Source organism: Scyliorhinus torazame, chromosome 7 (genome assembly GCF_047496885.1).
Source record: "Scyliorhinus torazame isolate Kashiwa2021f chromosome 7, sScyTor2.1, whole genome shotgun sequence".
Taxonomy (NCBI): domain Eukaryota; kingdom Metazoa; phylum Chordata; class Chondrichthyes; order Carcharhiniformes; family Scyliorhinidae; genus Scyliorhinus; species Scyliorhinus torazame.
In genome coordinates this window covers 53,600,530-53,622,072 of record NC_092713.1, presented here as the reverse complement: position 1 = coordinate 53,622,072, position 21,543 = coordinate 53,600,530, and the positions used below count along the sequence as shown (strand labels likewise).

The 21,543-nt window shown below is 48.4% G+C and overlaps 1 protein-coding gene across 1 annotated transcript in view; it reads left to right on the top strand.

Annotated features, from left to right (window-relative positions):
* The first annotated feature begins 517 nt into the window (after window positions 1-517).
* best4 (bestrophin 4) overlaps window positions 518-21,543 on the top strand; it is a 42,323-nt gene continuing 21,297 nt past the window's right edge. Inside the window, exons 1-4 of the mRNA XM_072510719.1 lie at window positions 518-550; window positions 9,216-9,389; window positions 12,862-12,956; window positions 17,714-17,947. Coding sequence (XP_072366820.1) covers window positions 9,238-9,389; window positions 12,862-12,956; window positions 17,714-17,947 — 481 coding nt within the window. The 5' untranslated portion in view covers window positions 518-550; window positions 9,216-9,237. The remainder of the gene's footprint in view (window positions 551-9,215; window positions 9,390-12,861; window positions 12,957-17,713; window positions 17,948-21,543) is intronic.

The window sequence follows — 21,543 nt, the reverse complement described above, 5'->3', positions numbered from 1 at the left end:
CATTCAGCCCATCGTGTCTGCACCGGCCCATTTAAGCCCGCACGTCTAACCCAGTAACCCCAACTAACTTTTTTGGACTCTAAGGGCAATTTAGCATGGCCAATCCACCTAACCTGCACATCTTTCGACTGTGGGAGGAAACCAGAGCAGACACGGGGAGAATGTGCAGACTCCGCACAGACAGTGACCCAGCTGGAAATCGAACCTGGCACCCTGGAGCTGTGAAGCCACTATGCTACTGTGCTGCCCTTCATCTCGTTAAGAAGAGCAGACAGCAAATAATAATCTGTGAAAAATAACAACCAAATCAGAATTCAGGTTCTAGTTCTCAAATATGTCCTTGTTGGGTGATATATATGCATCTGTGGCAATACACGGAGGAGTGTAACACATTATGTAAGAGAGTGGAATTATTTGTGGTGATATTGGCATAATAAATCAGTGATGAGCAGATAGTGTCTGAAAAGCCTACACTTAAAAGGACGACCAAACCCCCAGACTTTCCTTGCAAAACAAACTGCTGTGGACAGTCTCCTGTATTCTTCAGCTGGTGAGAAGTTATTACTATGTAATTCCTTTTGCTAATTATTTTGACTTGCTTTTTATCTCCTACACTCAATTCTCCTTATGCCTAGTTGACTTCGTATTGTGTATTGAGCCAAGAAAATGGATGGCTGGCCTTAACCCAGAGTTCTGATGATGTTCTGGTTTCACTGGTTATTATGAGGTGCGAGAGAATGAGCAGACATCGATTTACTTTCCCTCTGGAGCAGTGCATTCCTTTGTCTATATTTGGGATTCTTCTGATCCGTGTAAATCTTTCACTAAGTGGGGAATCACAGGCAAAATCCCTACAAATCTGTGGGAGCTGTAAATACTGTAATATATATAGAATCGCTTATTGTCTAAAGTAGGCTTCAATGAAGTTACTGTGAAAAGCCCCTAGTCGCCACATTCCGGCGCCTGTTCAGGGAGGCCGGTACGGGAATTAAACCCACACTGCTGCCTTGCTCTGCATTACAACTCAGCTGTTTATCCCACTGTGCTAAACCAGCCCCTTTGCTTCAAAAGTGAGTTAAGTTTAATTAATGCGATGAATGTAATATTTCTATAGTCTGTAAATAATAATCAATGCAATAGCCTATCTTGGGAATTGACAACCTCAACCTATCATGTTAAAAAACTTTGATCCCTGGTTGGCTGTGAACAGGTAAAACTGATAGATTTTTTTCAACTGAAAGCTGCAAAGCTTTTTGTGGAGGGTGAGGACAGAAATACTGGAAGGCGATTAGAAGTTGAATAAGGTGACTGATTTCAGGGAAGTGTAGCATGCTCTTTATATTATACAAAGTTGTTCTGATTGAATTAACTGTGTTTAATCATAACAACTGTTGCGTTATCTTATCATAAGAAAAGCTGCTCAGTAATTTGTCTCTCCCGGAGAGATTGAAGTACATGTACAAAAGACATAAACACCTGATCCTGGCCACAAGGGGGGTATCAGATAGAATATACAGTGCAGAAGGAGGCCATTCGGCCCATCGAGTCTGCACCGACCCAATTAAGCCCTCACTTCCACCCTATCCCCGTAACCCAATAACCCCTCCTAATCTTTTTTGGACACTAAGGGCAATTTAGCATGCCCAATCCACCTAACCTGCACATCATTGGACTGTGGGAGGAAACCAGAACACCCGGAGGAAACCCACGCAGACACGGGGAGAAGGTGCACACTCCGCACAAACAGTGATCCAGCGGGGAATTAAACCTGGTACCCTGGCATTATGAAGCCACAGTGCTAACCACTGTGCTACCGCGCTGCCCACATGGATACATTCCCTGTCCCGTACCAGCAGAAGTAGATGTGGGCAGCATGAATCAACTCCCATTAGGAATGGATGCTCAGACACTCGTCGGAGTGATTGATGGTATTGAAACCAAGAAGGTGCCTATGGCTGAGCTGAGGTTGCAGCAATTTTAAGAGCGGATAGCGTGAAATTCAGAGTGTTTTGTGCAGATGTTTCTGTGTGCAATTAGAATTTAGAAGCTTACTGAAATGACAGAAAACCTGCAATAACAACCGAGAATATTGTCAGTTCAGTTAATAAGAGTAAAATAAATGGACATTGGTGTGGACAATCTGAAAGATTGAGACCATCCATGTTGCTGTTATCTCACGGCAGCACAGTGGTCAGCACTGTTGCTTGGATCACTGTCTGTATGGAGTCTGCATGTTCTCCCTGTGCCTGCATGGGTTTCCCCCGGGTGCTCCGGTTTCCTCCCTCGAGTCCCGAAAGACGTGCTTGTCAGGTGAATAGGACATTCTGAATTGTCCCTCTGTGTACCCAAGCAGGCGCTGGAGTGTGCTGACTAGGGGATTTTCACAATAACTTCATTGCAGTGTTAATGTCAGCCTACTTGTGACAATAAAGATTATCATTTTTATATTATTATTATCTCATCATCCTCTTTCTTTCCACTTCTCCTGATCTTCCCCCAGCCACCCAGTATCACGTCCCATAACACTACATTTTCTCTTCCTTTCTTTCTAAGCTCACCTTAAGCACGAAACTCAGATCCTTATCCCTTGATGTCATCGTATGGAGATCCTGACCACTCAACTTCACTTGCTAACTCTCATGCTTGACTACAGTGTAAATGGTTTTTTGCTCACCCACCACCCCCATCCCTTTCAAATACATTCCAGCACCCTTTTCAAAAATTCTACTTTGCTCAACCAGTTTTCTTTAACTACTGCCCCATTTCTAACTCCCCTTTTATAAGGGACTCCAAATTGTCTTCACCTCATACCTCTGGCCCTATCTCTCCCAAAATTTCCAATTTGAATCACTCCACCCTGCTCACAGCAGCAACAGCACTCCTGCTAACATCACAACTAGCATCCAGTGTGACTGTGGCACATCTTTCATTTTACTTCTTGGGAATGATGTTTAACGGGAAACAAAATACCATTTTGGACACGAATAATGGGGTGTTCTAGGAGCCTGCAGCACCGACAAAGACCCAGCTATTAAACTGGACTCTTTTTCTTTTCAGGCCTCGGCAAGGAATGCCCAGCTGAGGCCGCATTTACATTAATTTCCTGCTCAGCTTGTTGTTGCAGGAAGCGATCGGGCGCCATTTTTAAATGCCGCCCCAATCTCACATCCCCACACCGCACTCTGGACCCCCCTACCCCCATCCCCCATACTCAACTTACCGATAAGGGGGTCCTTAAGCCCCCCCCCACCTCATCTCATAAGGGCAGCGAGGCAGCATGTGGCACAGTGGTTAGCACTGGGACTAAGGCGCTGAGGACCCGGGTTCGCAACCCGGCCCTGGGCCACTGTCTGTGTGGAGTCTGCACATGCTCCCCATGTCTGCGTGGGTTTCACCCCCACAACGCAAAGGTGTGCAGGTTAGGTGGATTGGCCACGCTACAATTACCCCTTAATTGGAAAAAATAAATAATTGGGTACTCTAAATTTAAAAAAAAAAATAAGGGCAGGGCACACTCAGGTCCGATCCCCGGCACGGGCAACTTGGCACCTTGGCACAGCTAGCCTGGCACCCTGGCATTGCCCCTGCCAGGGGCAGTGCCAGGGTGCCCAGGTGGTAGTGCAAGGTGCCTGGGTGGCCCTGTCTGTCATGATATCCACATTAGTATATCATGGTGCAATCCCTCACACACTGATGGACAGGTAGTTGGACCAACCAACACACACACAACATCGCAGCCAATCACCAGTGAGAGCACACTCACTATAAAACAGGGAACACCACAGTTCCCGCTCATTCTACCAGGAGATAGCTAAGAGCACAGCGCTCACAGCATGCCACTCAGACATAGACCATGTGCTGAGTGCCTCACCAAGATAGTGATAGGGCTGGGTCCACAGGTTAGCTGGTGAAGCACGAACCTCAGCCAGAAGTTAGTAGTTGTTATTGTTTAAGACAATAAAACAGAGTTGTACCATCTACAGCCGTGTTGGATCATTTGTGCATCGGAACACCCAACACGACACTGTCCAGAGCCCGACCACCCGGGGGCCTCTGATCACCTGGGAGATCCCCTCAAGTGCCATTACGCCTGGTCATATTTGTTGAAACCTGCGCTAAACGGCGCCACAGCAGACATATTTACGTGACGCTAACTGTTCATTTAAATATGCAAATCTGAATGCCACCCAGTGAGGGCGAGATCCAGAGCGCTATGTCTCGCGAGATCTCATTAGGTCTTGCAATGTGTCCAGAGTGTTGTAAGTCTCATGAAAGGCCTCGCATGAGATTTAACGGCCTCGTCACAAGGCAATTTGAAAGGCCCTTTGTGTTTTCCACAGTATTCTGCATGTTTAGGGGCTGGTTTAGCACAGTGGGATAAACAGCTGGCTTGCAATGCAAAACATAGCCAGCAGCGCGGGTTCAATTCCCGTATCAGCCTCCCCGAACAGGCACCGGAATGTGGTGACTAGGGACTTTTCGCAGTAACTTCAGGAGACAGCAGCATATAGATTATTGGGAGACTTGGGCGGAGAGATGGCAGATAGAGTTTAATCTGGACAAATATGAGGTAATGCATTTTGGAAGGTCTAATACAGGTAGGGAATGTACAGTGAATGGTAGAACCCTCAAGAGTATTGACAGTCAGAGAGATCAAGGTGTACAGGTCACCGAAAGGGGCAACACAGGTGGAGAAAGTAGTCAAGAAGGCATACGGCATGCTTGCCTTCATTGGCCGGGGAATTGAGTATAAGAATTGGCAAGTCATGTTGCAGCTGTTAGAACCTTAGTTAGGCCACACTTGGAGTATAGTGTTCAATTCTGATCGCCACACTACCAGAAGGATCTGGAGGCTTTAGAGAGGGTGCAGAAGAGATTTACTAGGATGTTGCCTGGTATGGAGGGCATTAGCTATAATGAGAGGTTGAATAAAAACGGTTTGTTCTCACTGGAACGACGGAGTTAAGGGGCGACCTGATAGAGGTCTACAAAATTATGAGGGGCATAGACAGAGTGGATAGTCGTAGACTTTTTCCCAGGGTAGAGGAGTCAATTACTAAAGGGCATAGGTTTAATGTGCGAGGGGCAAGGTTTAGAGGAGATGTATGAGGCAAGCTTTTACACAGAGGGTAGTGGGTGCCTGGAACTCGCTGCTGGAGGAGGTGGTGGAAGCAGGGACGATAGTGATATTTATGGGGCATCTTGACAAATACATGAATAGGATGGGAATAGGGGGATACGTACCACGGAAGTGTAGAAGACTTTAGTTCAAACGGGCAGTATGGTCGGCGCAAGCTTGGAGGGCCGAAGGGCCTGTTTCTGTGCTGTACTTTTCTTTGTTCTTTGTTCATTGAAGCCTACTCGTGACAATAAGTGGTTATTATTATTCACTTGAGGAAGGAGCAGTGCTTCGAAAGCTAGTGATTTGAAACAAACCTGTTTTACTTTAACCTGATGTTGTAAGACTTCTTACTGTCCTCACCCCAGTCCAACGCCAGCATCTCCACATCATTATTATTATTAGTATTATTATTACTGATGTCATCCTTTTCCACTTCCTAGCTCCATGGGGCTGCTTCATGTTCAAATATAGCCACATTTTCAGCAATGGCTTCCTTTCTTGCCCCTGCCACGTCACCTCCCACATCTTCCAAGGATCCTTGGCATTTCCTGTTGCTCATCTATAGACTGCCCATTTGTGATATCACCTATATGCACAGAGTCAGGTTTGACATGTACGCCGAGGGTCCCTCCTTTACCATATAACTGGACCTCATAACCACCTCTCAGATTGCATGTCCAACATCTAGAGAATGACTGAACATTGGGATGATTAAAGCAACTAACTCCACTGACAACAATAAACTCTGTGATGCACAATCAATACTCTTGAGACCACGAGGAGTCATATCGATTCAGCTTTAATCAGATAGAACTGTACCCAGCAGCGATGATACAGAAATGAAGGCTGCTGGGATGGCACCGGATCTTATACCCCGCCTCTCAGGGCGGGGCTATGTACATTACCCAATGGTAGACCCCGCGGTCTAGGCAATGGTCATTCCTCTCTCAGGTACTACAATACCTGGTATTACCACCGCGTGGGCTAGGCAGACCGCGGCATAGTGGCCTTTCTTGCCGCACCCTTTGCAGGTGACGGTGCGGGCCGGGCAGCGCGCGTGCGGGTGATTCGCCTGGCCGCAGAAGAAGCAGCATTGGCCGGCGGCGGTAGCGGGGCACCTTGCCGCGCAGGCCTGCGGAGTTAGCGGGTAAGTCTGGGGGTTAAGCGGGTAAGTCTGGGGGGCTGCCACGGCGGAGTGCCACGCAGCCCAGGGGGGCGCGGTGCGCACAGGGGCGTACGCAAGGGCGTTCTTGTACGCCACGTCCATGGACCCAGCCAGGGCCCGGGCCTCGGTGAGGCCCAGCGTGTCCATTTCGAGTAGCCTTCGGCGAATGTCGGGGGAAACCATACCTGCCACGAAAGCGTCTTGAATTAAAAATTTGGTGTGCTCGTTCCCCGTCACCGCTGGGCAGCCGCAGTTTTGGCCCAGCACTATCAGTGCCCGGTAGAAGTCTTCGAGTGTCTCATCTGGGCTCTGCCGTCTCGTTGCAAGCAGGTGATGGGCGTAGACCTGGTTCAGTGGACAAATGTAATGTCCTTCCAGCAGTTTCATGGCTTTATCATAGTTTGTCGCCCCTTCGATCAGGGGGTAGATCGCCGGGCTGACCCGCGAGCGTAGAAGGTGTATCTTCTGCCTTTCCGCGGGGGTGTCGGCAGCCGTATCGAGGTATCTCTGAAAACATGCCAGCCAATGCTTAAAAATCGCGGCGGAGTTTTCTGCGTGAGGGCTGAGCTGAAGGCACGTCGGTTTGATGCGGAGATGCACTTCTCCTTATTGTAGGTCAGATTTAGGAGGTGCGCGGTCTGGAGAAATTTACGGAGGTTGGTGTCCATTTCATTACCTGGTCACTTGCTGAGGCTGAGTCTGACCATATGAAACATTTGCAATCACGTTAAACCCCTCGATGACTTCTATCTACCCATCACCCACTTTCCACTTCCACACTATTGCTTGCTTCTAATGGTACAGACTCACCTCAATGTGGGTATGATCTTGCAATGGTTATCTTACTACACAAACTTCCTGAGCTCATAAGCATAAACAAACACAGCAAGCTGTAAAATTCAGTTCAATAGATTTGGCACAGCATTCACAAGAACTCAACTTGTTCACTACAGCTCTTCACTGAAAAGAAACTCCCACTCCGACTTGACCAGGGTGATGTGTGACTTCAGTGGTTGATCCTTAATGTTTTTTGAAGAGACCTGGCAAAACATACAAATATATCCAGAAACCGTGAGGATAAATGTGGGCGGCATGGTGGCACAGTGGTTAGCACTGCTGCCTCACAGCTCCAGGGACCCGGGTTCAATTCCGGCTTCAGGTAACTGTCTGTGTGGGGTTTGCATTTCCTCCCCGTGTCTGTGTGGGTTTCCTCCGGGTGCTCCGATTTCCTCCCACAGTCTAAAGATGTGCAGGTTAGGTGGATTGACCAGGCTAAATTGCCCCTTAGTGTCCAAAAGGTTAGGTGGAGTTTCTGGGTTATGGGGATAGGGTGGAGGCGTGGGCTTAAGTAGGGTGCTCTTTCCAAGGGCCGGTGCGGACTCAATGGGCCGAATGGCCTCCTTCTGCACTGTAGCGATTCTATGATACCATGAAATGCAGTCTTGTCAGCATTACCCACAAATTAAAACTACCTTGAACATCTAAGCCCTGAATTTTGGCTAGAACCTCGCAATCTTCATTCACCCACTCCAACAAGATGGTGGTACAAAATGTGGTCATTTTTTAAATCCATTTGTGCTGCGCCTCTAGTGCTGAATGTCCAACAGAACCCCAGGAACAAGTTCAGATTCTGCTTTTACTGCAGATGAATATTGGGCCTCCCGCAGCAACCCGCTTGAAGGTGGCAGAAAATTGAAATCTGACCTTCTATCTGTGAGCTCAGTCAACATTCTCAAAACTAATCCCAGCCATTGTTCATTCATACATTTAATAATCAATAAAAGTCACAAAAAGGAATATATTACAATGATTTATAATTCAGTACATTGCTATAGACAAAGAAAATTACTTGGTTTTAACAAATTACTTTAACGCTTTTGATTCTCCAAAATCCCGGCCAAGTGTTGAAGCCGCCGTAAATACCGGAGTGTTTCACGCCAGCGTCAACCGACCTCTTGGCCCAGCGATTCAGTGGGCCGTAGGGGGCCAGCACGGCGCCAGAGTGCTGCGTGCTGCTCCGGCGCCGATACGCGGCCCTGCACTGCCGGCGCGGGTCCGTGAATGCGATGGCCGTTTCCACGCCGCCGCATGCGCTTGATGGCCTTTCCGCGCTGGCTCCATGCAACATGGCGGAGCCACACAGCAGGCCCACGCGGAAGGAGGTAGGCCCCCTCTAGATCGCGTGCGCCCGTCGATCGGTAGTCCCCAATCACGGGCCTGGCTGTCGTGCAGGCCCCCCTGGAGTCTGATCCCTCCTCCCACCAGGACGGCCGCGGGTCCGAGCTCCCGCCGGGGGTGGTACAAGGTTGGAAACACGCCGGCGAAACTCACCAGAAAGTCGGCCGGTTGACCGTGGAGAATCGCCTCAGGCGCCTCTTTGAACAGCGCGACTGGCACCAATTCTCCGGTCGCCGGAGAATCACGTCCCGGCGTCGGAGCAGCGCGGTGGGAATTTCTGGCATCACCGACGATTCTCTGACCCGGCGTGGGCTCGGAGAATGCTGGCCCACGTGTCTGCATGGGTTTCTTCTGGCCGCTCCGGTTTCCTCTCACAAGTCCTGAAAGACGTGTTTGTTAGGTGAATTGGACATTCTGAATTCTCCCACAGTGTACCCGAACAGGCGCCGGAGTGTGGCGACTAGGGGATTTTCACAGTAACTTCATTGCAGTGTTAATGTAAGTCTACCTGTGACATTAATAAAGATTATTATTATTATTTGCTCTTTGAGGTGCTTGTGGATCTTTTCGCTTATTTTGTATTTTCTCAACTTCAATCAAATTCACCTGACATACATTTTTCATTTTTCAGAAAGTGGTAGACTACCTGCTCCCAGATAGTTGTCAACACCACTCAAATTGACGACACTAAGCCATGCCTCATGATGTTGTCTACGTATATGTTAACTTGTGATTTTACTGAAATTTCAGATTACTACCATTAAGGGGCGCTATGACAATCTCTTACACACTGAAAGTTGCTGATGCCCGATTTGCTGGATTCTCCAAACTGCTGTTCCGTTGGAAAGGAAGTATTTACAAACTATTGTACAAGGAGTTCATTGTGTTCATCAGTCTCTATTCAATACTCAGTGTTACATACAGGTAAAATACAACTTTTGCTCTCTAATTTAATTCACCTGGTCATTCCCCTTTTTGTTCTTCATGACATGACACCCTCGCCTTACTGGTTCCATTTCCATTCAAAACCTTATACCCAACATCCCCACTCTAATCATTATTTCCTCTTCTTATTACATGACTATGTTGTCATTTCCAAATTCCATGACCCCCCTCTCCTGCAATTCCTCACTGAAATCTGTCCATTTAGGTTTCTAGTCCTGGTACCGCATCATAGCTGCCCCAAATATTATGAATGACGTTCTGTGGCCACAAGAGCAATGCACAATCACTCTGTGTTCCTTGGCCGCTATAGTATAGAATCATAGAGCCCCTATAGTGCAGAAAGAGGTCAATTGGCCCACCGAGTCTGCACCTGACCTTCGAAAGAGCACCCTACCTATGCCCTCTCCCCTACCCGATCCTCGTAACCCCAGCTAACCTTTGGACACTAAGGGACAATTTAGCCTGGCCAATCCATCTAACCTGAACATCTTTGGACTGTGGGAGAGAACCAGAGCACACGGAGGAAACCCACACAGACACGGGGAGAATGTGCAAACTCCATACAGACAATCGCCTGAGGTTGGAATTGAACCTGGGTCCCTGGCGCTGTGCCACCATGCTGCCCAGTCTGCTGGGGATGGAGGAGGGAAAAGCAGCAATTTCAAACTAGTGGTGCTCAGCTAATTTCTATTCCATGTCAACCAATTTTTTCCTTTCTGAATTTTTAAACCATATCTATGATATTCTCTGTGACCAAATCCCTCATTTAAATTTTTTTTTACAAATATATTTAGTGTACCCAATTCGTTTTTCCAATTAAGGGGCAATTTAGCGTGGCCAATCCACCTATCCTGCACATCTTTGGGGTGTGGGGGCGAAACCCATGCAAACACGGGGAGAATGTGCAAACTCCACACGGACAGTGACACAGAGTCGGGATCGAACCTGGAACCTCGGCGCCGTGAGGCTGCAGTGCTAACCCACTGCGCTACCGTGCTGCCAAATCCCTCATCAACCTTGCTGCGGACTTTAACATGGTCAACACTGTGGTATCATCATACATGAAGACAATGCAAGGGTTAATGGAATGCATACAGACAGTCACTAGAGGGAGCTAGTCCCATAAGTATATAAGGGATGATGCTAAGCCTTGTTGGGAAGATGATAGAGAAGGTGGTAGCAGAAGGAGATAACTAGAGACAGACTGAAGGAAGATAGTGAGAGAGAGCAGATAGTAGTTAAACTGGTTGTGAGTTTAGATGTAGATGAGAGTAGTTTATGTGTTATTTATCAACTGTTTGTTTCTGTGGGATAAGTGTCAAATCCGGTTAGTAGTGTTAAATAAAGTTGTTTTGTTTGTTAACAAAGCTTGTTGTTTTTTGATCAACACAACACATCAAAGCCATCCAGGTAAAGTAAAGCAGAGAACAACACAAACACCATCATCCTCCTCCAAAACATCTTCACTATTGTCCAGCTTGCTGGGACTGCCAGTTCTTAATGAAATTCTTACCCGTCTAGTTGCAGGCAGAAGACTTCTAGCAATAGCTGCTGTACACAGCCCCCACGCCAACACTGGGAATTATTCAAGGATCCATCACATAGACAGCTCTTCCCCTTCTATAATGAAACCAACCACCACCTTCATATTAGCCCATCTGCTGCTGAAAGTTTTATCAATGCCTTTGCCACCTCTAGACCCACTATCCCAATGCTCTCATAGTTAGTCTCTCATCCTTCCTCATTCATTAACTCTAGTTCATGCAAAACTCTGATCTATGTCCTATCGCACACTAAGTCCCACTCACTACTTTCCTTGCTGACCTACCTTGATCGGCAATCCCAATGCGTCAAATTTAAAATGTTAACCCTTGTGTTAAAAAATGTCCATGACCTTGCATTCCGCTTTCTCCACCTTGTATTCTCTGTACCTCTTAATTCAGCCTCTTCATGCAGTACTCCCACACTCTTAATTCAGCAGGTTATTTCACCAGGTGAGAAAAGGAGAGAAAATTGTGTCCTTCATTTTAAACCCTACAAGAGGACAGGGAACAGTTACAATGTTGTTTTTCCATCAGAAAAAACAAGTCAGAAAGGATAAAAGAGAAACCTCCCAGCCTGAGGGCAAACAAATTATATCCTGGAACATTTTACCCTGTTAAAAACACAATATTAATACATGTTGGCATTGTTATTATTTATACATTACATTGGAATACAACTCATCAACAGTTTTAGGAGAATAGCTTCAGAAGAAGACACCTTTATATAGAGACCTAAAGAGGTAATGTAATTTGTTAAAACAAAATCATTTTCCTCTCTCTATCAATGTACTGAATCATAAATTGTGATTTTTCTTGATTAATAATTGTCCATTTTCTCCTCTACAATCCAAGGGCGATAAGACAGCTATAGTGCCTGTATTGTCTGCTGACTGAGCAAGAACCAGTGACTGAACTTAGGGTCTTCCTGGTCTAAAATACTTATACATTTTATACATCATCTCAGATTTGCCTCTATGGTAGCAGATTGGGGGTTCAAACCCCGTTCCAGAAACTTAAGCACATATGTTAGGTTAACACTACGGTACAGAGCGAGTGCCACACAGTTGATGGTTCCCTCTTTTAGGTGGGGCATTAAGCCAAGGCTCAGGCTTCCCTCTTACGGTGCGTGTAAAAGATCCCATGACATTATCTGAAGATTAGCGAGCTCTTCCTAGTGTGCTGCCCAATATTTATCCTGCAATGAATATCACTAAAATAAATTATCAGACCATTTTCACATTGCTGTTTGTGAAACCTTTTTGCTGAAATTCCATGCAGTACAATATAGCCACTGAGTACAGTCCATTAATGTGTTTTGGGATCATGATGAATAGATATCTTAAATTTAACTGAATTATCCTAGGAGATAAGGAGATTTCCAATTGAAATATCCCTGACAAAATCTGTAAAAAGGGGTGACTTAAGAGGTAGGCTGATGTTAATGAGCTTGTAATCAAAAGAGACAGTTTGAACCTTAAGTAAATGAAATAAACAGTTTAAACGCCAACAAAATTTGATTTCCAATAAAAATGAAACACTGCGGATATTGGAAATCCAAAATAAAATCAGAAAATGGGGTGGCACTGCTGCATCAGGCACCGAGGACCTGGGTTTGCACATTCTCCCCGTGTCTGCGTGGGTCGCATCCCCACAACCCAAAAAGATGAGCAGGGTAGGTGAATTGGCCACGCTAAATTGCCCCTTAATAAAAAAATTAAAACAGAAAATGCTAGATAAACTCAGCAGGTCTGGCAGCATCTGTAGAGAGAACAGTTCTGTAGAAGGATCATATGGACTCGAAACGTTAACTCTGTTTTAATCTCTCTGTTTACTATGGCCAAGTGTATTATTGCATTTGGGTAATTGCGTTGTGTCTGAGAATGTGTTTCTATTGCTATTTCTTGTAGGTATTTCCTGTCACATGAACAGAAGATTATTTTCGAGAATGTGGCTACATATTGTGACAAACAGACCAGTCTTATCCCAATGTCATTTGTTTTAGGTCTGTATCTGAAGCTGCTGAATTCTACTATTAAACTATTCAGGTCAAAAACTTGCATTCATGTGATGTCCATTAACCTAGTAACATATCTATCTCCTGTACATACACAATGCCCTCCATGCCCTAAGCCCTTTTCTTATTCATCATCTAAATTTTACCTCTCAGCATCAGCATCAACAAGATCCTCATCTTCAAATCCCCTCATATTCTCACTCCACCTTATATGCTAACTGTTTTCCAGTTCTACGTCTCAGTCTGCTCTCCATTGCTCTGATTCTGAAATACTACTTATTTCCTATTTCTTCTCTTGCACTGAAGGTTGGCCTTTTGACGATCACCTCTCTTCCTTCTGCGATTCTCTTCCAGAACCACTTTCCTGTGTCTCTCTCCACTCCCTAACATTAAAAGGCCTGTGGTGATGTGTATCAATGTAAATGCATGTAGACTAGCTAGACACTAGAGGGAGCACCAAAGACATCACACACACACACACACTCAACCAATAGATCAAGTAGATAGGACACGACCAATAGACATTCACGATACACAAGACGGTGACACGACCACAGGAGGGCATTACACCAACCCATATATAAAGGACACCACACACATGATCTGCTTCTTTCCAGTGGAGGCAGTCAGTGAGTAGAGACACAGGGTTGATTCAATATTACACCCACCACATGCATTGCAGCAACTGGTTAGTCAGTCGGGGTAGCTATAGTAGGATTAGCAGTAGTGTCGAACCCGAGTAATAGAAGTGTAAATAGTTTAATAAACATGTTGAAGTTATCGCCACGTCTGAACCTTCCTTTGTCAAGTGCATCAGAAGGAAGCCGCATATGTTACACCTATAACATAACAAATCATGGTGCCAGGACTGAACTGTTTCAATCCATATAGCCATGCCTCAGCGTACAGTGACAATCAGCAACGATAACCAGGCAAGATGTTCGAAATCCGGGTTCCACAGCAGCTCCAGTGCCACGGCGATCTCCGCGAAAACTGGCAGGCATTCCGGCAAAAGTTTGAAATCTTCCTGGTGGCAGCCGAACCAGAAGACCTGGCCGATACTGAAAGGACAGAGCTTCTCCTCACCATAGCCGGTGCCAGAGCAGAAGAAATCTTTAAAAAATTCAAGTTCTCCAAAGGGCTAAACAGAAGCGACTTCCAGGCAGTCCTGGACAAATTCGGCAAATACTGTGAGGAAAACACACTCCAACCAGCAAGAAAAGGTAAGAGAAGCGCCAGTACTCACTCCGAGGCCGAAATCCCGGAGCAGAGAACAATTGTGATCGGCGGCAATCTTTCTAAAGGGACTGCACTTGCACAGTTGCGCGAGAAGCGCGCAGAACGGGCAGGTCCGTTTGCGCATGCGCAAGACGCCGCGCATGCGCAACCACGAAAACGGTCATTGGTAAAGGAACGGCGATCTGTGCATGCGCAATCGCTTCCTACGCGCTACGTCACATGCGGCATGGACCACACCCATTTAAAGGGGAAACATCCCAAATCAAAGAAAAAATCTTTTAAAGCTGTAAAACAACCTTCCTTCACCTGGAATGACAGCACAATGCCTCAAATTGAACCAGGAAATGAAAGTAACTTCCGAAGAACCCTGCAACAAGCAGTTACCTACGCCCAAACCGATGATTCCGACCTTGAATACTTCGAAACCGACCTTTACATTTTCTCTGGACCTCGCGAGCCCAATGCCAGCTCCAACGCAAACAGTGATGATATGGTCCTAGAAGACTACGACTCGGACAAACCTTTCACCTTGGGAGGCTACCCCAGTACCAAATCCGAACCGCAACTACACATGTTGCATATTGGCGACCCCCGTACTGAATCCGACGCAGACGCGGATTCGTTCTTCAGATTTGAGGATCTTCAGCCCAGCAAATATGACATCCTAACTCGTGAGTGCAGGATGATGCTGCAGCCTGAAACCAAGAGACAGAGAGCGGTACAAGCCCACAGAGAGCGACCTACTGCCACACAGAGCGTGGTCCACGCACCGTTCATGGTTCCCGACTCTACGAAAGAAGACATGCAAGACTCCAGAGCGCAGTCCTTGCATGAACAAGAAGTGACTCCAGTGTCACACGCTTCCACAGCGAGCTCGTGGACAGACTCCACGATAGAAGAAACGCAAGACTCCAGAGCGCAGTCCTTGCACACACAAGACGTGATTCCAGTGTGACAAGCCTCCGCAGCGAGCTCGTGGACAGCCTCCACGATAGAAGCAACGCAAGACTTCGACACGCAGTCCTTGCAGGAACAAGACCATGAGGGTCTAGCAACCTCCTCTGACCAACTAGCGGCAGACGATGCAAGTCTGCCATGCTCAAGTAAACAGCAAGAAGACTATGACAGTCTACCACACTCCAGTGCACAGCAGGACGACCATGACGGTCTATCATGCTACAGTGAAGAACAAAGCGACGATGACAGTCCAAGCCCAAATGAAGGACAACAGCAAGACAATGACAGTCCACCCACATTGTTTGCACCACCAGATGAAGACTCTGACAATTTACCCAACCCAAGTGAACAACAAGCAGCTACTGAGGCTCTACCCACGGTATGTGAGACAAGTGCCGACAGCATCCCACTTCCCATGCAAGATGTGCAAAGTGACAGACCTCAGCTAGTGTGTACAGAGGCACTCGATGATCACTGTGAGACCACTGGTGACTCCGGTGACACCATGATACTTGCACCCTCATTCGCTCAAACCTCTCCACAAGTCAATACATTCCTGCATGTTCCGACTCCAGACGTGCAGCTTCAAGAAATCTCAGCTGACTTCAGTGAACCTGCTAAGACTCCGGACGGGGTGCATCAACAAACCAACACTGACTCAGTTAAAACAGACCAGACTCCAGATGGGGAGCAACCAAACGCCGACTCTGATTCACGTAAGCCGAACTTTACTCCAGACAGGGAGTTCCGCAACCTCAGTGATGGCACGCTCAGGGTGCCAGCAGATGCCACAACGACAGGAGATGGATCACTTAACAATTACACTGGGTCAGTAATAACAAGCAGCGGCTACAGTCCAAGAGGAATACACCAATATTCACCACAGCTATATCCACACATTTTTTCCACACCAGCTGTGCAGCCAATGACAGCTCATGCTGGACAAACCCAGTATTCAGACATGCAGCAGCCAGCAGTCTATGCAGCATATTCTCAAACAGACCAGCACTACGGATTGCCCACTAATGGAATCAAGACCAAAGGAGGACTACCGCAAGCGCAATCTGCACTACAGACTGGATGCCTTAGTTACAAGCCAGGATTTGCTGCACCCCAGCCTGGCCAGACGGCATATTCCTATCAGATGCAAGGTTCTAGTTTCACACCATCACCAGGTATTTACGCGAGCAGCAATTCTGTTTCCAATTCGACAAGCTCCAACAGTTCTCAGCAGGATCACCCTTCCAGCACAGCATGTGGCCAGAACCAGTATGTACAGTCTTATCCAACTTCAACATATGGCACATCCATGACCTCGAATGATACTGTTGATGGTACCTCTTCAACGTCAACACCTTATCAGCTACAAGATGCCATCCGACAGCATCATCACAAACATCGAAAAAGAAAGGGACTCCAAATCAGACAGCAAAGTGATTTGACCACTTCTTGGTTCCTGTGGCACAGGGACGTTGATGGCGTTCATAACCAAGAGAGACATTTGACCATGATGATTGATGGTATATGGACTCACACGAATCATTTGGACTTATTGTTTAATCACTGTTCCCATGACTTGTATACACCTTAACGTAACACCTGTTTTTTGTTCAATTTTCTCAAAGAGTGCAGAAAATATGTAACATATAAAAAGGGGGGGAATGTGGTGATGTGCATCCATTTAATGGCAGCTTATTTTGAGATTTTTCTAGTCACCCTATCTACTAAAAAATGAAAGGAAGCAAGGCAGAGAAATGGGACAGTTCATTGGAGGTGCAGTGTATCGAGTTGGAGACTGACAGGAGAGGGTAAAACTGTACGATAAGCTCCTGCTGGGGAGCCCAATCCCAAGAAGAGATCAGCAGCTTGTTTCTGGAGGGAGTGCAGGGGGAGACATGCACTTTTCCCAACTTCCACTGTTCAATCCCCCTCTCACACCCTCATGGGATCGTTCTTATGTAAACTGTCAGCACATTACTGCTCCTGCTCTTAGAGTTTCAGGTGCAGAGCCAGTTAGGTCGAGACTCCTATCCTCTTCTCTGAACTGTGAGAGCTTGGATGCCATACAAGGAAATGAAGAGAGATGAACATGGGTAAAATAATAAATTTATGGTGGCACTGTGGCGCAGTGGCTAGCACCACTGCCACACAGCGCCAAGGACACAGGTTCGGCCCCGGGTCACTATCCATGTGGAGTTTGTACATTCTCCCCATGTCTGCGTGGGTCTCACCTCCACAAACCCAAAGATGTATAATATAAGTGGATTGACCATGCTAACTTGCCCCTTGATTGGAAAAAAAAAAGAATTGGGTACTTTAAATTTACTTTTGATAATGTTATGGTGATATATGCCATACTTATAAAGCTTGGTGTGATCGAATTACAAATGTTGTGATATAATTCTTCAGCCGAATAATTGTAGCCACCATAAACAAGTGAAGTGTAATTGTACCTGGCCAATGTGTCCTGTGTCTCCCTCTCTCTGTCCAATGTTGTGTATGCACCAACCGTAACGTGTGTCCCTTAACACACACCCTTCTCTTGGCAGGCTTTTATGTTACACTTATTGTTAACCGTTGGTGGAACCAGTACACAAATATCCCGCTTCCAGACCAGCTGATGTGTGTGGTATCCAGTAATGTGCACGGTGTGGATGAAAGGGGCCGGATGCTGCGGCGCACACTGATTCGATACGCCAATCTCTCCTCAGTACTCATTCTCCGGTCCATCAGCACAAGGGTCTGCAAGAGATTCCCCTCCTTAGGGCACATTGTCGAAGCCGGTAATGTAACCCATATTGTCATAAAATTAGCAAGTTGATTTACTTGTGAATATTCTATTAGATATCCTGTAACAAAAAGTCAGGACAAAGCACACATTCCTGACTGGAATAGCTCGGTAAGCTCAGTCGGTTAACTCTTAGGGTGTGATCTACTGTCTGCGCCCCGCCCCACATTTAGGAGAATGGGGGCAGGGCACGACCGGACGTGTCAGGAGATCCCTCTTCCGGGATCAACACGGGTCGCCATGCCTCGCGAGATCTAACAGGATCTTGCAAGACGTTGCGATCTGAATCCCGCCCATTGTGGGCAGGATCAATATTCGGCAAATCTGCATATTAGAGTGTGACAGCCAGTCTGTCGCAAAATGCAGCTCACCTTACCAAGGCCCTGGGATCTAACCCCTTCGCCTTGGAGACAAATGGGGACCAGATGGAATGGCACTTAGGGGTGGGGGGTCTCCCAGGGGATCGGAGGCCACCAGGTGGTTTCCCTCTGGACAGGGTGACCCCCTGACACGGCTGGTACCACTTGGGCACATTGGCACTGCAACCTGGCATCCTGGAAGTGCCACCTGGGTGACAGCCTGGCACTGCCACAGTGCCCAGGTGGTGCTGGCAGGGGCAATGCCAGGCTGGCAGTGCCAAGGTGCCAGGCTGGCATTGTACCTGCACTGGGGATCAGGTCTGGGGGTGCCCTGTCCATGTGAGGTGGGGCACAGGGCAGGTGCCTGAGGACCCACTTGCAGGTGTTGGGGCTGTGGACGCTTGCACGGGGGGTGGGGAGGGGGGAGGTTGAGAACTCAGAATGCGGTTTAAAAATGGCGTCCTGATCTCCTCCTGCACAGAGGAGTTCTGGCGAGCGGAGATCCTCAGTGCAGGAAACAGGAGTAAGAGCGGCCTTGGCGGGGTGTCCCCCACTGAGGCCCCGAATTGCAACAAAGTCCCGTTAGATAGTGGGGTGTTTCTGGGCACTGCAAGCGCCGAGAAACACCCGGCTAAACGGGCTCAGCGCAGGACTTTGTTGCAATTCAGTTAGATCGTGCCCTAATCTCAGGGCCTTGAGTTCGAGCCCCATGTTGAGCATCTGAGATACCCTCAATTACGACTCAGTAGAGGAGTTTGATAATACAAAGGCTTTAATTACCAGAGAATCAGACAGCTGCCGAGAAGTGTGCTCACTGCACGCTGCCTACTGAACGTAACCTTGTATACAGCTTCCTGGGGGCGGAGCCGGAGGCAGAGTTCCCCAGCGTTCCAAACATGGGGCGTCATTCTCCGAAGCCCCCGCCGGGTCGGAGAATGGCCGTTGGCCGCCGTGAATCCCGCCCCCGCCCCCGCCGAAGTCTCCGGTACCGGAGATTGTGCGGGGGCGGGAATCGGGCCGCGCCGGTTGGCAGGACCCCCCGCTGGATTCTCCGGCCCGGATGGGCCGAAGTCCCGCCCAGAAATTGCCTGTCCCGCCGGCGTAAATCAAACCTGGTATTTACCGGCGGGATCAGGCGGCGTGGGCGGGCTCCGGGGTCCTGGGGGGGGGGGGCACGGGGCAATCTGACCCCGGGGGGTAGCCCCACGGTGGCCTGGCCTGCAATCGGGGCCCACCGATCCGCGGGCGGGCCTGTGCCGTGGGAGCACTCTTTCCCTTCCGCCTCCGCTACGGCCTCCACCATGGCGGAGGCGGAAGAGACTCTCCCCACTGCGCATGCGCGGAAAACTGACAGCGGCCGCTGACGCTCCCGCGCATGCGCCGGGAAACTGACAGCGGCCGCTGACGCTTCCGCGCACGCGCCGCATTTCCGCGCCAGCTGGCGGGGCAACAAACGCCATTTCCACCAGCTGGCGGGGCGGAAATCCCTCCGGCGTCGGCCTAGCCCCTCAATGTTGGGGCTAGGCCGCCAAAGATGCAGAGCATTCCGCACCTTTGGGCCGGCGCGATGCCCGTCTGATTGGCGCCGTCTTTGGCGCCAGTCGGCGGACATCCCGCCGTTGGGGGAGAATTTCGCCCCTGGTCTTAAAGGGGCCTACGCATTAAAGGTACATGCGTATACAGATATCATTCATCACAGCGCCATTGCTTTAGATCCAATAGCTAATCTTCCCTTGTTGGGTTTTTCACACATTGGGTCAGAAAGAAGTCCTATCAGTGTTGTAGGAACTCCATTCCCTTATCTCTTTAAACCACAGTAGCGTGGCTGAGTGGTCTGAATTTAGGCTCCAGTCATTTTGATTGCATGGTTTTGAATCCCACAGCTGCCAAATTTTTTTTTAGCCCAGTCAGTAGAGCATGAGACTTTTAATCTCAGAGTCGTGGGTTCTAGCCCCACAATGGTGTCATTGTTTAAATCATCCTCAGCCCTGAGGGACCGGCCAAGAAGAGCAATGTTGGTACAACTATAGGGATCTGCAGTGACCGAAGCTTCTATAACTGCCATCTGGTTAATAGACGTGTGCAGCTCCAGATATTGCAGTCAGCAAGATAGTCATGCGTAGGTAGCATCACAGCTGAAGTATCTATGTCCTCATCTGAGATGCTCATTGATGTACCATCTATTCACTACAAGGCGATGAGAACGAGTGAACATAGGCTTTATTATCCAAGAACTTGCCTGCCTGTGACTGCTGTAACAATGAGCGCCGCCCACAGGCGGCAGGTCTATATACCGCCCCGGGGAGGGGAGCCAGAGGAGGAGCCCACAAGGGTTCCAGTACAATACATGGAAGGAGATCATATTACCATTCCCTGGCAATAGGCCACAGTACTATACAGGCAACTTATATTATGGTGAATACATTCACCACACTCACCCCCTGTTAAAAATGAAGTCCAGCACGGGTGAAGTGGGGTCATCATACATTCAGTCTGTCTGGAGGCCGGATTGTTCTTTTGGACCTCCTCAGCTCTGGCGGTGCGACGGGTACTGGCGTTGTAGTTGTTGACTCCGAGAGCGTGTTGTCTGGAGTTTCGGTCCGGCGTGTCGGCGAAGGTTGAGGGGTGGGGGTAGGCAGGGGGGTGGTGGATGGTGGGGTAGGCAGGGGGATGGTGGATGGTGGCAGTGTAGGCACGGGACAGTACAGGAGCTCCAGGGGGACGTTAGGGATTCGGGGGGTGGCGGTAGGCGGTGGGGAGGGATGCGCGTTGACATGGGAACCAGCAGGCGCCAGGTCCCGGAGGGAGACCGTATCTTGCCGTCCATCTTGGTGCGCAACGTAGGCATATTGGGGGTTGGCATGCAACAGCTGGACCCTCTCGACCAGGGGGTTGGTCTTATGGCTCCTCGTATGCTTCCGGAGAAGGACAGGTCCCGGAGTTGTCAGCCAGGGTGGAAACGAGACCCCAGAGATGGACTTCCTAGGGAAGACAAACGGTCGTGAGGGGTCTCGTTCGTGGCTGTGCAGAGGAGCGATCTAATGGAGTGGAGCGCGTCGGGGAGGACCTCCTGCCAGCGGGGAATATGGAGACTTCTAGACTGAAGGGCAAGAAGAACGGCCTTCCATACCGTCACGTTCTCCTCTCCACCTGCCCGTTTTCCTGCGGGTTGTAGGTCGTAGTCCTGCTCGAGGCGATGCCCTTACTGAGCAGGTACTGACGCAGCTCATCA